This window comes from Bos javanicus, chromosome 2, assembly GCF_032452875.1.
Source record: "Bos javanicus breed banteng chromosome 2, ARS-OSU_banteng_1.0, whole genome shotgun sequence".
Classification (NCBI taxonomy): domain Eukaryota; kingdom Metazoa; phylum Chordata; class Mammalia; order Artiodactyla; family Bovidae; genus Bos; species Bos javanicus.
Window position 1 is genome coordinate 6,514,021 of NC_083869.1, and position 14,307 is coordinate 6,528,327.

The 14,307-nt window shown below is 36.6% G+C and overlaps 1 protein-coding gene across 4 annotated transcripts in view; it reads right to left on the reverse strand.

The window, feature by feature from the left end:
• The window catches only part of PMS1 (PMS1 homolog 1, mismatch repair system component), a 110,831-nt gene that overhangs the window by 21,230 nt on the left and 75,294 nt on the right, over nt 1-14,307 (reverse strand). For all 4 annotated transcript variants that reach the window (XM_061432990.1, XM_061432999.1, XM_061433018.1 and 1 more), the window contains 4 exons: nt 5,685-5,801; nt 2,414-2,536; nt 1,333-1,476; nt 296-1,185 (listed from right to left, as the gene is read on the reverse strand). In XM_061432990.1, coding sequence (XP_061288974.1) covers nt 296-1,185; nt 1,333-1,476; nt 2,414-2,536; nt 5,685-5,801 — 1,274 coding nt within the window. The remainder of the gene's footprint in view (nt 1-295; nt 1,186-1,332; nt 1,477-2,413; nt 2,537-5,684; nt 5,802-14,307) is intronic.

The window sequence follows — 14,307 nt, forward strand, 5'->3', positions numbered from 1 at the left end:
AGAAATAGAAGAAAATGGTAGTCTTAAGAATGTAAAACTTTTAATTACAAACTTAAACCAGAAAGTAGTTTTATACCAAAATAAAAAACAAGCAAAAAGAAAAAAAAGAAAGTAAAAATCTCTAAATTAACCCCCAAAAAAGTGATGTCAAAAAAGTACTCTAGGACAAGCCACAAGGTATTTTCCATTCTGCTTTTCCATAAATAAGAAGAAAAAGAAGCTTTTTCAACCCAGTGAGTCATATAGAATGGAAATATCTGAGCATTCAGGTCACATGAAAGCTCTGGAAACTTACTTCAGTTTTTCCTCTTCACTCAATGTCTTCCACAGTTCTTCAATTTGTACTGTTGCATCTTCCAAACTAGTCTTGGAATTTTCTGTGAGAAACTGAGCACGATGATCTTGAACAAAAAGGGCGCTTGCTGACATGGGTTTCTTGATTACTCGATTGCTAATTAAATCATAAGCTGTAAGCTGTCCAGATTTGTTATCTACCACATTTGAATTTTTGTCACAGGAACTTTCACAGAGATTCTTTTGTTCAGGACTTGTATTATTATTATTACTATTTACATTACTCACTAAACTTTTTTGAGGCACGAAAATTTTCACAGGTTCAATGTTTTCTCCTCTAGAATTAAGTATATTTCCTTTGCTCCAGTCATCTACACAAATTTCTGCAGACTTCTCAGGAACTGCTGCTTCTTCATTTTCTCCACTCTCATCTCTGTGGCCTTTATTGCCATTTTCTGATTGGGCTTGCCCAACAGAATCCACAGACCAAGTTTCACTATTCTTCTCTTGGGTGTCCTCACACGATGACTTATTCTCTGGGATTTCTTTAAATGCATTTCCATCATTCTTATCAATGCTAGAATTTTCACTATTAAAATAATCATCATAATGGTCACCAATATGTACCTGATGATTTAAACAATAATTAGTGTTTTCCCCAGATGTATCATTACGCACATCATTTTGGAAAGGAATGGCTGAAGTATCAACATTTGGATAATTATTTCCAGATGTTTCCATCTTAGTAAGAAGCACATCTGTTTCTGTTGTTTTACTAACAACCATGTCAGCTGAGGAAACATCTGTTTTATTACTTTCGTAAGAATTTGTACTAGGTAGTGATCCGTAACGAGTCGTCATCAGATTTTCAAGAGCGATTAAAACAGATTCCTAAAAATACAAATTAACAAGTATTAGGGGAAATTATGAGACTAACATTAAAAACATCTATACAGAAAAGTAAATCTTTTTCATATGAAAACAGCTAGGATTGCATAAGTTTATAAATAATACAAAAAATTATCTGAAAAAGGTTACCTTATTCTGTAACAATACTTGACTTTTATCAGGTGTTAAATTCACATCTACATCAGCTGTTGGAACGTCAATTTTCAGAAAGAAAATGGGATACAAACGAGTAGATTCCTTTAGACATTTCAGATTGTAATAATGTCGGATTAGCTAGAAATACATGTAATGAAGACAAAAAATGACAGAAATATACTAAAGTATTATTATTCTTTAAAGTATTTATAAAGATAGAATTATTTAAGTAATATTATCCTTAAAATACCACCAGAAGAAGCACATTCAATTGAGAAACTGAGTGGATGTAACTGCTTATTAGGAAAAGTAGTATCTAAATACTAAAGCTCATTTAGAAGCTTTGAATTTACGTAACACGAAGTGCAAGCATGCATCCAGTGCAACTGACTTCATGGAAAAGATCACAGTGTCATGGGTGTTTTCAAAGTCCTGAGTTCAAATTCAAATTCTGTTACTTCCCGGCTATGTGGTCTAAGGTAGTCACTAACATTCAGTTTCTTCACTATGAAAGTAAAAGTGAAAGTCACTCAGTCATGTCTGACTCTTTGCAAACCCTAGGACTATACAGTCCATGGAATTCTCTAGGCCAGAATACTGGAGTGGGTGGCCTTTCCCTTCTCCAGGGGATCTTCCCAACCCAGGGATCGAACCCAGGTTTCCCGCATAGCAGGTGGATTCTTTACCAGCTGAGCCACAAGAGAAGACCTTCTTCACTATAAATAAGGATAATAATTCACCACGGAATTGTTGTGAAGAGTCATATGTAAGGTGAAAAGTGAAAGTGAAGTGTTAGTTGTTCAGTTGTTTCTGACTCTTTGTAGCCTGCCAGGCTCCTCTGTCCATGGAATTCTCCAGGCAAGAATACTGGAGTGGGTAACCATTCCCTACTACAGGGGATCTTCCTAATCCAGGGATTGAACCCAGGTCTCCTACATTGCAGGCAGATTCTTAATCATCTGAGCCACTAGGGAAGCGCCATACTATAATTTTTCCTTTTCCTTATTTTAGAACAAATTATTACAAATAGTCCTTATAAGAAGCTGACAAATTACTTTTTTCTTAAAAAGATTACCTTCAATATATCTTTTTGGTGTACTGGTCGACTGTTTATAAAGATGAAACTCCTTTCTGGGGTTGAAAGACTTGTGCAAGAGTGGTCTGCATCATGCTTTGGAAGAAATCCACTTAGAAAAATCTACAATTGTAATAAATAATTATAGTATTGATATGCAATGTCAACAGTAAACATGAGTCCATGGATCTGGTTATATACATTTAAAGGTATAATCAAAATTAACAAATGGATTTTCATTTTAAGGTCTAAACAGCCATAAACTTCTTGATAACCATGTCATGAGCATTAAACTTAAATTACTGAAGCATGTTAAATTGGTGTTCTCAGCTAACTCTCCCTTCTTGCAATTTTAAGGGAAAACTGGCATTCATTAAAGTTTCATGAATACATATCTTATTGTCATAGGACATACAGTATAAATACTGCTGCTCTCTGCTCAACCCTATTTCCTACTATTTTCAAAAAAATTTCTTCCCTTATAATGTAACTTTCCTCTGGCTGTTCATCCTTTTCTTTTCAGCCACCATTTTCTGTAAAGAAGTAGCTGTTTCTATCTTTATTTTGAGTATGCCATGAAGTCAACCTGACTAGTTTTTCATTACTGAAGGAAAAAAAAGATCTCTTACTCTTTGACACATTGCAATGTACTTTATCTTCATTTTTGTTTAGAAAACTATTTCACAAATGTATGAAAAGGAAGAGAGATTTAGTGAACAGAAAGCAAGGAAAATGCTCCTACTTTTAGAGATAATACAAAGAACTGTTAGGAATACAGCAAAGAGCCAGATTGAAATGGTTTAAACTCCGGCTACACTACTAATATGATCTTGATCAAATTATTCAAAATACAGGCCTATAAAATTTCTTATCTGAAACAACTGGAATCAGATGTTTTATTAACCTGTTAAGAAACAGTAATAGTGAGAAATTTTCTGCTTAGGTTTAAAAAAGCAAGAGTGTCAGGGGGTTTGCTATTTTTAGTTAAGTAGAAACCATGAGGCTCCCTACCAACACAGGCTGTAGGCTGCCACCTATGTCTGTGGCTATCCCTGCCCTTGGAAATAAGTGTTTAAGGAGACGGATGCATTACCAACTTTAGAACACTAAGTGCGTTACTGTCACAGAGCCAAACTGCGCCAGTTAAAAAAAGTTAATACATACAGCAAGATAATCCATTATAAAATGAAACTACTTAATTAACTATAAAACTTCACAACCCTTATAAATGGTTGCATAATTTACCAAGTAATATGAGAGCCTTCTTAAAGCACCTGCTGAGCATCAGGGAGAGCTGTTCAGCCTCTGAAAGACTTACTAGGCTTGTTGATGGGGGGAAAAAAAAAAACAGAATAGGTAAGAATAAAGATTAAAATGAAGAAAACATCAGTAATATTGCTAGTGTTTTTCTTCCACACCATCTTGGCTGGCCACTGAATAAATAGTATTACTTCCAAATACTGAGCTTTAAAAATGGTTTAAGATGGATAACCTTAAGAATGAACACATGGTAAGTTATATGGAAAACTAAAATCAAATGGCAAAGTCTTATAACATGTTACAAAAAGTGAAAATCAGGCTAGTTTGTGGGGAAAAAAAATCTCTGTAAGAGACTAAATCAGTGCAACAAAATAAAAAATAAGATAGGCCTTATAAGATTCTATACCCCAAGTATCACTCAAGTAAAAAGCAAAATGAAAATCAAAGGCAAAATATAAACAAAGAATACTCCCCTGATTGCTCTTCAACTATGAACCCTTCTCTCCCTCCCTTCACTTCCAGCCTTCTATCATCTAGCTTCTACCTCAGTGACCAACTCCAATAGACACTTAGTTCTACTGTGTCTACCTGACTCTCTGCAGACCCTGACACCAATGGAATTCTCTCCTTTGGGAAGCATGACACTGTTTCAGCCTTCTCTTTTGGATTTTCTACTTCCTCTCTGAAACTTCCTCTTTAGGGAGATTTTCTCTCCCTTTGCTTACAGCCTATAAGGGAGATAGTCTCCCTCAGTCTCCTCATCAGACCCCTTTTTCTTGCTCTCTATCCCGTCTGATTAATTTCATTCCCATCTATACAACACACACCAGTGATGCTAAGATATAGGTGTACAGCCTTTATTTCTTTCATCTCTAAATGCTCAAATTTTTTAATCTTACCACATTCAAAACTTGATAAAATATTTCAGCTAACTTCCATGCTGCTGTCTAATAGCTCCTCTTGTACTCCTTTACCAAAGTAAAGACGTCTGTCCCCTACTCAGTCTGTCAAACTAACAAGTTTCCAAGCAATGCTAATGCTGCTGGTCTTCAGACGAAACTATGACAGGTAGACTCTCTAAAGCAGAACATAGGTAGCACGTCTGAATCTCCTGTCACAAGCTTCCTGGGTTACCAGCATGGGCAACAAGTTCTAGGAAACCACAAGAACCCAGCAAAATTTAGACAGTACCCTTACTATCCCAAGTCAGCCAAGAGGACCAGTCCAAAACGGCACTAGTGTCTAAACTATTAAACAACTATTAAGGGTGCTCTGAAAAACAGAACCCAAGTCAGATCATGGCTACCTTCTAAGGTACAGAGAATTCTTAATACATTAATTGAGCACAAGCTCCATCCAAGACACTAATAAAATGATAATTATTAAGAACTCAATATTATACAAGAGAATAGGAGGGGAACTAGTAGCCAAGAGACTGCAACAAATTATAGAAAAGAAAAGAAGTCATAATAATGTACAGTCCATACAAGTTTTCAACTTTTAACATGAATCTTCAAATGAAAGATGGTTACATAAGACACAGGTTCTGAAGCTAGATGACCTGAGAGTGGAGCGGGCACGACAGACAGAGAGCAAGCAAGACTGGGAGTGTTAGTGGCCTCATCCAGCGCTACAGGGACTCAAGAGACTCTCTAGAGCCGACAGGTCGGAAAATAAAGCTGGAAGACATACTCAAGATGGGAAAGGGAAAACAAAGGTAAGAGGGCTCAACTCCGTTTCTTTCATTGAGGAAAGCAAAGAGATGAAGATTCTAAACTGAAAATCACTTAAACAACTAATGTAACCATGATACTTAAAATTAAAAACAATAAACAGAAGAGATAAAAACAGGAAGTAGGGCAGGGAAAAGAGATTTAATATGAGCTTATACATCCTTTGTCATTAAAATTTTTAAAGAGACACTTCTTGTTACCTCAACCCGACAAAAAGGACATAATTAAACAGCTTCAGTGGTAAATTAGAATTATTAAAGAACATCTTTGTTGTATACCTGAGATTCTTCACAGTGGTACTGAAAGGATTCCATATTGCCCATAACAGCAGTCCCCAGAACAGACATGAGAGCCATTTTATGATCTGATACTCTAGTTTTCTGCCAAATAATTGCCTAGGGACAAAACGACACAGACAACTTTTAGCACAACTTGGGTTTAGTTAACTCAAGTACTTACAAAATATATTTCTGTATTTAGCATTCATCCCTAGTTTATATTTTCTGCATCATTTATAAGGTATCTATAGGCTATAAAGTTTGAGAGAAGCCTGGTTCTGAGTTTCAGTAGCTGTATATCCTGTAGTGTAGAGTCTATTTTAACTTACCTTAACCTTAATTTTGTTTTCTCTATGAGATGACTAAAAATACTTATCTCCCAGAGTGTTAGAAAATGAAAATATACAATGTAGGTAAACACACAGGCCAGACCCTGGCATGAAAAAATTTCATTAAATATTAATTTTCTCCCCCCTTCTAATCCTAAACTTCAGAATATATATTGCAGAGTGCATTTAAATTAAATTGCTACTTCAAGTAAACATTACTGTTTTATTGAGGACGGACATCAATGCTATAAAATTTCTGTAAACAGTTAACCTGGTATAAAAATTTAGGGTAACGCATGCTTTTTAAAATTACCATTTATATACAGAGAACTTTAAAAAAGCTAACTAAACTTCACGGACAGAAAGGCTGAATAATGGACTTGTATTTTTTTCACTACAAGCATGTAGTAGCTTAAGAGAATCATGACTCAGACAGACAGCACTAAAGTGTGGCTGTGAAGTGCATGTTGTAACATACTGACATTTTTTCAGTTAATGAGGTTCAGTTATAGTCAAATCTCTTGAGAAACTATCAATATATAGACACATTCATTCAACAAATATTCACTTAGAAGTCTTAAATCCTACAGAAAATGTGTCAAGGGCTTAGGAGAAAACATCAACATTCAAGAGTCAGGCAGAGGAAGAGGAAGAGACTGAAAAGCACTGACACAGAGGCAAGAGGAGCCACAGGACAGTATGGTACACTGACCAAAGAGGCTTTTTAGGAAGAAGTAGGGCTTCCCTGGTAGCTCAGTGATAAAGAAACTGCCTGTCAACGCAGGAAATGCAGGTTGATCCCTGATTCATGAAGATCCCACATGCCACAGAGCAACAAGCCATGCACTGTGACTAACGAACCCACGTGCCACAATGAATGAAGCCTGGTGCCCTAGAGCCCGTGCTCCGCAACAGGAGAAGCCACCACAATGAGAACCCATGCGCCAGAACGAGAAAGCAGCCACTGCTCACTGCGAGGAGAGAGACATGGCCACAGGATTTAGCAATCAGCAGTGAAAGCAGTTCTGGGGTAAATGAAGCCAAATTTTAGTTACTGGATAGTGACTATACGGAAAACATATGAAAGGGACAGCTCTTTTAGGAAGTTTGGCTGTAAAGTGGACAGTAATAACTGGAGGCAGGTGGATCAAGGAAAGCTCTTGATGACACTCTTGAATAAAAAGCAGTGAGGGAAATGGGTTTACACAAGCAGGCTTGTAGAATCAAACAGAGGAAATTGAAAACGTTCTCCTTTGTTCTTTCTCTCTCCCTCTTTTTTCTTTTTTTGTAATGTAGAAAGGTTATTTGTTACTTGTCACAAAAGGTTATTTGCAAAACGACACTGATTTAAATATCTGATTGTGGAGAAAGTTTAAAAGAGAGACACTCTTGACTGGCTAGATCAAAGGATCCTAGCCAAATGAATTCCTTAACATAACCAGGAACCTATGTAGGCAGGAAAAAATACTAACATTATTATACATAATAAAATGAAAGGGGAAGCAAATGAATTTATGTTGTTCTTTAACTGGCATGTCAGGGGATAGTAGTGAAGGACAAGAAGACAACAGTCCCTGACTCTGCTTCTTGATCTGTATATCTGTAAGCCACTTTTGTTTTTAGAATCTCAAAGACCAATCTCCTTGGGAAAACAGTGTAACAACGGCTCAAGAAGACAAATTACCCAATAATTAGTGTAACAGGAAACCCTTTTATCTATTCTCAGGGTTTTATTAATACTAAGCAAGTAGGAGTTACAATTTATGAAAAATTTACTTAGTAGGCACTAACTACCATCATAGAAACCGTTAATTTTCACAACCATTTCAGGCAGGTATTAGTAGTTCATTTTGCAGATGAGGAAACAGGCTCAAAGAGATTTATTCACTCAAAGAATCATGATTTACACCTAACCTTTCTGGCTCCAAACTTTTACTTTGCCAATATCTCTTTCCTCACTAGTCAAAGATAGTAATAAGTTATAGCCAACTCCAGATCCTAATTGGGAATTCTCAAATAGTGTCTTTGACAAATGCATTTTCATGTATGAATATGTGATATGTTATAAAATACCCAGTTTCTTGAGAGTACTAATACATTCTCAAAATTATTTTAAAAATTCATTTAAAGTTAAATAAATAATCTACTGTTAGAAGAAGGACAAGGAGTAAAAGCAGGGTCTCCATATTAAAGAAATCACACCAGAATAACAGAAGTCCAAAAAGATTGGGAGCTACTCTCACAGCATCCTAGATCTTATTATTGATAAGATTATTGGTAATCCTTATACCTAAAGAAAGAAAGAAAGTCACTCAGTCGTGTCCGACTCTTTGCGACCCCATGGACTGTAGCCTACCAGGCTCTTCCATCCATGGGATTTCTAGGCAAGAATACTGGAGTGGGTTGCCATTTCCTTCTCCAGGGGATCTTCCTGACCCAGGGACTGAACCTGGGTCTCCTGCATTGCAGGCAGACGCTTTACCATCTGAGCCACCAGGGAAGTCCACCAGGAATCTCAGTAGAGGCAGATGGCAAATGCCTTTTGTTAATCCTTATACCTAAGGATTTCTAAATTTCCAATAATTTTTATTTATTAATATTCATACAAATACAGATAGGCAGTTATTTGTCCCAAAGTGCACATTAAAAGGACAGAACTAAAATTTAGGTTTTTTCTGTTGTACATGCCAATTTTTCATTATCTATTGTTTTGAAAGTGATCTGACCTAGAAAAAAAGACTTTAATTAGAAAATTTTTAAAAAGTACATGAAATCAAATGGAAAAATAAGTTGTAAAAAATTTAAAAATTAACATATAACTTCAATGTGTATATTTTTCAACAAAAAATTATGTCTTGGTAACTACATTAACACTTCAAGAATCTAGACTCTTTAAAATTGGAACTGCTCCAGGAAACACAGGCTGTCATATAAGTATTTTTAATCTTCAATTTCATCATGTAATATATAAATGCTCTGGTTAAATTAAAATTTTTGGAGAAACTTCTAAATTTATTCAGCAAATATTTATTAAACATCTACTTTGTACTGCTGCTGATGCTAAGTCACTCCAGTCGTGTCCGACTCTGTGCGACCCCATAGACGGCAGCCCACCAGGCTCCCCCGTCCCTGGGATTCTCCAGGCAAGAACACTGGAGTGGGTTGCCATTTCCTTCTCCAGTGCATGAAAGTGAAAAGTGAAAGTGAAGTCGCTCAGTCGTGTTCGACTCTTCGCGACCCCATGGACTGCAGCCTCCCAGGCTCCTCCATCCATGGGATTTTCCAGGCAAGAGTACTGGAGTGGGGTGCCATTGCCTTCTCTGCTACTTTGTACTAGATTCCTGGGAATCCTAAAAGCTGGGAATACAAAGATAGGAGGACAAAGTCCCAGCTTTCAAGGAGCTAAAAATACAAAAAGAGAATGAGGTATTAAAATAATTATAATGCATTGTGAAAACTGCAAATATAAAATATAGTGGGAACACTGTAGATGAAACCTAAGTCTACTTCACAGAGCAGTTGTGTGTGTGGTGAGACCTGAAAGGAGTTTGACACCCACAAGTTATAGGAAGGGCATTTGTGATTGGTAGAAGAGCACAGGCAAAGGTGTGAAAGCATAGAGATATGCCTTGCTGGAGATGAAGCTGGACAGATACCAGATAGACAAGAACAAGATCATCAATGACCTAGCACATCAGGCAAAGAAAGAAGTTTACAGTTTCTTTTATCCACAGTGCAGAATCAATGGACAAACCTAATTGGGAAAAATACCATGATCAGATATGGATGTTAGAAAGAGATCTTTGGACCTTGAGGACTTTCTGCTAAGTGAGATAAGTGAGACAACAACAAATATTGTGTGATATTACTCATATGCAGCAGTAAGAAACAGACATGGAACAACAGACTAGTTGCAAACTGGGAAAGGAATATGTCAAGGCTGTCTATTGCCACCCTGTTTATTTAACTTACATACAGAATACATCATGCAAAATGCCAGACTGAATGAAGCACAAGCTGGAATCAAGACTGCAGGAGAAATATTAATAACCTCAGATATGCAGATGACACCCCCCTTACGGAAGAAAGTGAAGAAGAGAACTAAAGAGCCTCTTGATGAAAGTGAAAGAGGAGAGTGAAAAAGTTGGCTTAAAACTCAACATTCAAAAAACTAAGATCATAGCATCCAGTCCCAACACTTCATGGCAAATAGATGGGAAAAAATGGAAAACAGTGAGAGACTTTATTTTTTTAGGCTCCAGAATCACTGCAGATGGTAACTGAAGCCATGAAATTAAAAGATGCCTGCTCCTTGGAAGAAAAGCTATGACCAACCTAGATGATACCATATTAAAAAGCAGAGACATTACTTTGCCAACAAAGATCTGTCTAGTCAAAGCTATGGTTTTTCTAGTAGTCATGTATTGATGTGAGAGCTGGACTATAAAGAAAGCTGAATGCCAAAGAATTGATGCTTTTGAACTGTGGTGTTGGAGAAGACTCTTGAGAGTCCCTTGGACTACAAGGAGATCCAACTAATCAATCCTAAAGGAAATCAGTCCTGAATATTCATTGGAAGGACTGATGCTGAAGCTGAAACTTCAACACTTTGGCCACCTGATGTAAAGAACTGACTCACTGAAAAAGACCCTGATGCTGGGAAAGATTGAAGGCAGGAGGAGAAGGGGACAACAAAGGATGAGATGGTTGGATGGCATCATCAACTCAATGGACATAAGTTTGAGCAATCTCTTGGAGTTGGTGATGGACAGGGGAGCCTGGCGTGGTGCAGTCCATGGGATCACAAAGAGTCAGACACGACTGAGCGACTGAACTGAACTGATCACTCCTATGTACAATCTAATAACAAACTCATAGAAACAAAGTAAAATTGGTAGTTTACAGGGCAGAAGGGTTAGGGGAATAGGACAGATATTATTTAAGAGTACAGACTTGCAATGAGTAGTAAATAAGTCCTAGTGATCTAATAAGTAATAAGTCCTAGTGATTCACAGTACAGTGAATACAGACAACAATTTTGTATTATAACCCTCAAACTTGCTGAGAGACTAATAAACCTAATTACTCCAACCACTAAAAAGACAAATTAATGTGACAGACATGCAATTACTGCTACAATGGCAATCATATTATAATATAAATGTATCAAGTCAACATGTTATACACCTTAAATTACACAGTTTTATGTCAAATGTATCTCAATCAGGAAAAAGATCTCTGGCAAGAGTGATTTAGTGAGATCTTAAACTAAAGCAATATGGATTAAAAAACATGACTGTAATATTTCAACTCAGAGAATCTCAAATTTTACTGAGCACATACAAAATGGATGAGGTTCAGAGTCACAAAATATTCTCATAGGCACTGAAGATGGTGTGTTATTTCTGGCACACTAGATACAACAGTGCTGCTTTCTCGTCCACTCAGAAAAACACAATGGAATGCAAGTCAGTAAAAGTGGTATTTATAAGATTACTTCTCTAATTTTTTAAAAGATAAAACATGTGCAAACTTTAGTATTCTACTAACATTAACACCATGGCTAAGAAATACTGGACCAGGTAACAGAACTAAGCCACAATGCTAAGAGTACAAGACAACAGAGACAGAGTGAAGGGCATGAAATAGACTTGATGTGACTTGGCGACTCACTACACATGAAGAGGAAGGAGAATCGGGAATGTGACTGAATCCGTAGTACCTGAAACAATGTCAAGTACTTAGAAGGGTTCAGTAAACAATTTGCTGAAGGAGTGAGCAAATGAATACATTTTTCTAAAGTAATCCTAATGGCGTTGAAAACTAGCTCTTTGTGCTTAAATATAAAGACTGCTGGTTGTCATAACACTACATGGATCTCTATTATTTTAGGAAAGCCAAAGCAGCCTTTGCTTTTCTTTCTTTTCTTTAACAGTTTCATTACAATAGAATTGGCACACGATTCAATTTAAGTAAACAATTCAATGGTTTTTAGTATATTTACAGAGTTGTGCAACTAAATCACCACAATCTAATTTTTCAGAACAATTTTACCACTGCAAAAGGAAACCCTGTACCCATTAGCAGTCATTCCGCATGTCTCTGCACTTCGCCTGAGACCATCACTAATCTGTCTTTATAAATTGCCTATTTTGGGTATTTAACGTAAATGGAATCATACAATTTTTCTGAGTTGCTTAGAAATTTAGAAATACTAAGTTTCTTCACTTAGCATAACTTTTTCAAGTTTTATCTTTGTATTAGCAATTCATTCTTTTTTTAAAATCCAGTTTTATTTAGCTACATAATGCTGAAGACCTTATAGATTGTCTCAGGAGTGTCTTGTAGTAGTGATACAATTTAATTTGCACAAAAGGGTAAAATATAAAATATACGAATTTAATTTTGAGTTTATAGTCAGGGAAGAAGCTAGCATAATTAATATTATATGATCTAAAGAAATAATAAAGCTAACAAATTCTATAACTCAGTGTGAATCAGTTAAGTTAATTAGCGTTATTTAGTTTATACAGTCACTATTTTTGGTTTTGTCTCCTTTTATTTTCATGCCACCAACACCTCCCCTCTGGTAATCACCTATTGGTTCTCCATGAATCTTTTGGCTTGGTTATGTGTGGTCTTTTGTTTTCTAGGCTCTGCATTTAAGTGAAATCATAGTTTCTCTTTCACCGTTTTATTTCTCTTAGCATAAAACCCTCTATATCCATCTATATAGTTGCAAATGGTAAGATTTCATTCTTTTCTCATGGCTGAGTAGTATTCCAACGTGTATATATACTCCATCTTCTTCATCCATTTATCTGTCCATGGGCATTTAGGACCCTTCCATATACTGACTATCGTAACTAGTGCTGCAACGACAAAGGGGTGCATATATTTTGTCAAGTTAGTGTTTTTATTTTCTTTGGAAAAATACTCAGAAGTGGAATAGGTGATGTGATAGTTATATTTTTAATTTTTTGAGAAAGTTCCATGCTGTGTTCCTTAGTGGCTGTACCAATTTACATTTCCAATGGCAGTGCATGAAGTTTCCCTTTTCTCCACAACCTCACCAGCACTTGTTATTTGTTGCTTCTTGATAATAGTCTTTCTGACGGATGTGAGGTGATATCTCATTGTGGTTTTGGTTTGCACTTCCCTGATGAATGGTGGTTTTCAGTGTCTTTTCAGGTGTCTGTTGGTCATCTATATGACTTCTCTGGAAAAACATCTACTCAGGCCCTCTGCCATTTTTAAATCAGGTTATTTGTTTCTGATGTTGAGTTCTTTGTATATTTTGGATATTAAATACCTTATCAGATATACTGTTGACAAATATCTTTTTCCATTTGATAGGAAGCCTTTTCATTTAGTTGATAGTTTCCCTTGGTGTGCAAAGCTTTTTAGTGTAGTCCCATTATTTTACTTTTGCTTCTGTTTTCTTGCCTGAGGAGAGAGATCCAAAAAAATATTGCTCAGACCAATGAATGTGCTGCTTATGTTTTCTTCTAGGAGTTTTATGGTTTCATATCTTACATGTAAGTCTTATTCATTTTGAGTTTATTTTTGTCAACTGTGTGAAAAAGTAGTCCAGTTGATTCTTTTGCAAGTAGCTGTCCAGTTTTCCCAACACCATATATTAAAGAGACTATCTTTTCCCTGTATATTATCTCCTTTGCTGTAGATCAAATGGCCATATACTGCTGCTGCTACTGCTAAGTCACTTCAGTCGTGTCCGACTCTGTGTGACCCCATAGACGGCAGCCCACCAGGCCTCCCCATCCCTGGGATTCTCCAGGCAAGAACACTGGAGTGGGTTGCCATTTCCTTCTCCAATGCATGAAAGTGAAAAGTGAAAGTGAAGTTGCTCAGTCGTGTCCGACTCTAGCGACCCCATGGACTGCAGCCCACCAGGCTCCTCTGTCCATGGGATTTTCTATGCAAAAGTACTGGAATGGGGTGCCATTGCCTTCTCCTGGCCATATACTTGTGGGTTCATTTCTGGACTCTATTTTCTTCCATTGATCTTTGTGTCTGGTTTCATGCCAGCATCATATTGTTTTGATTACTGTAGCATTGTAGTATAGGGTAAAATCAAGGAGCATGATAACTCGTTTTGTTCTTCTTAAGACTGTTTTGGTTATTTTGTCTTCTGTGTTTCCATATAGAATTTAGAATTATTTCTTCTAGTTCTGTGAAAAATGTCCCTGGTACTTTGATAGGGATTGCACTGATTCATAAACTGCTTTGGGAAGTGTGGTCATTTAAAAATATTGATTCTTCCGATGAATGGG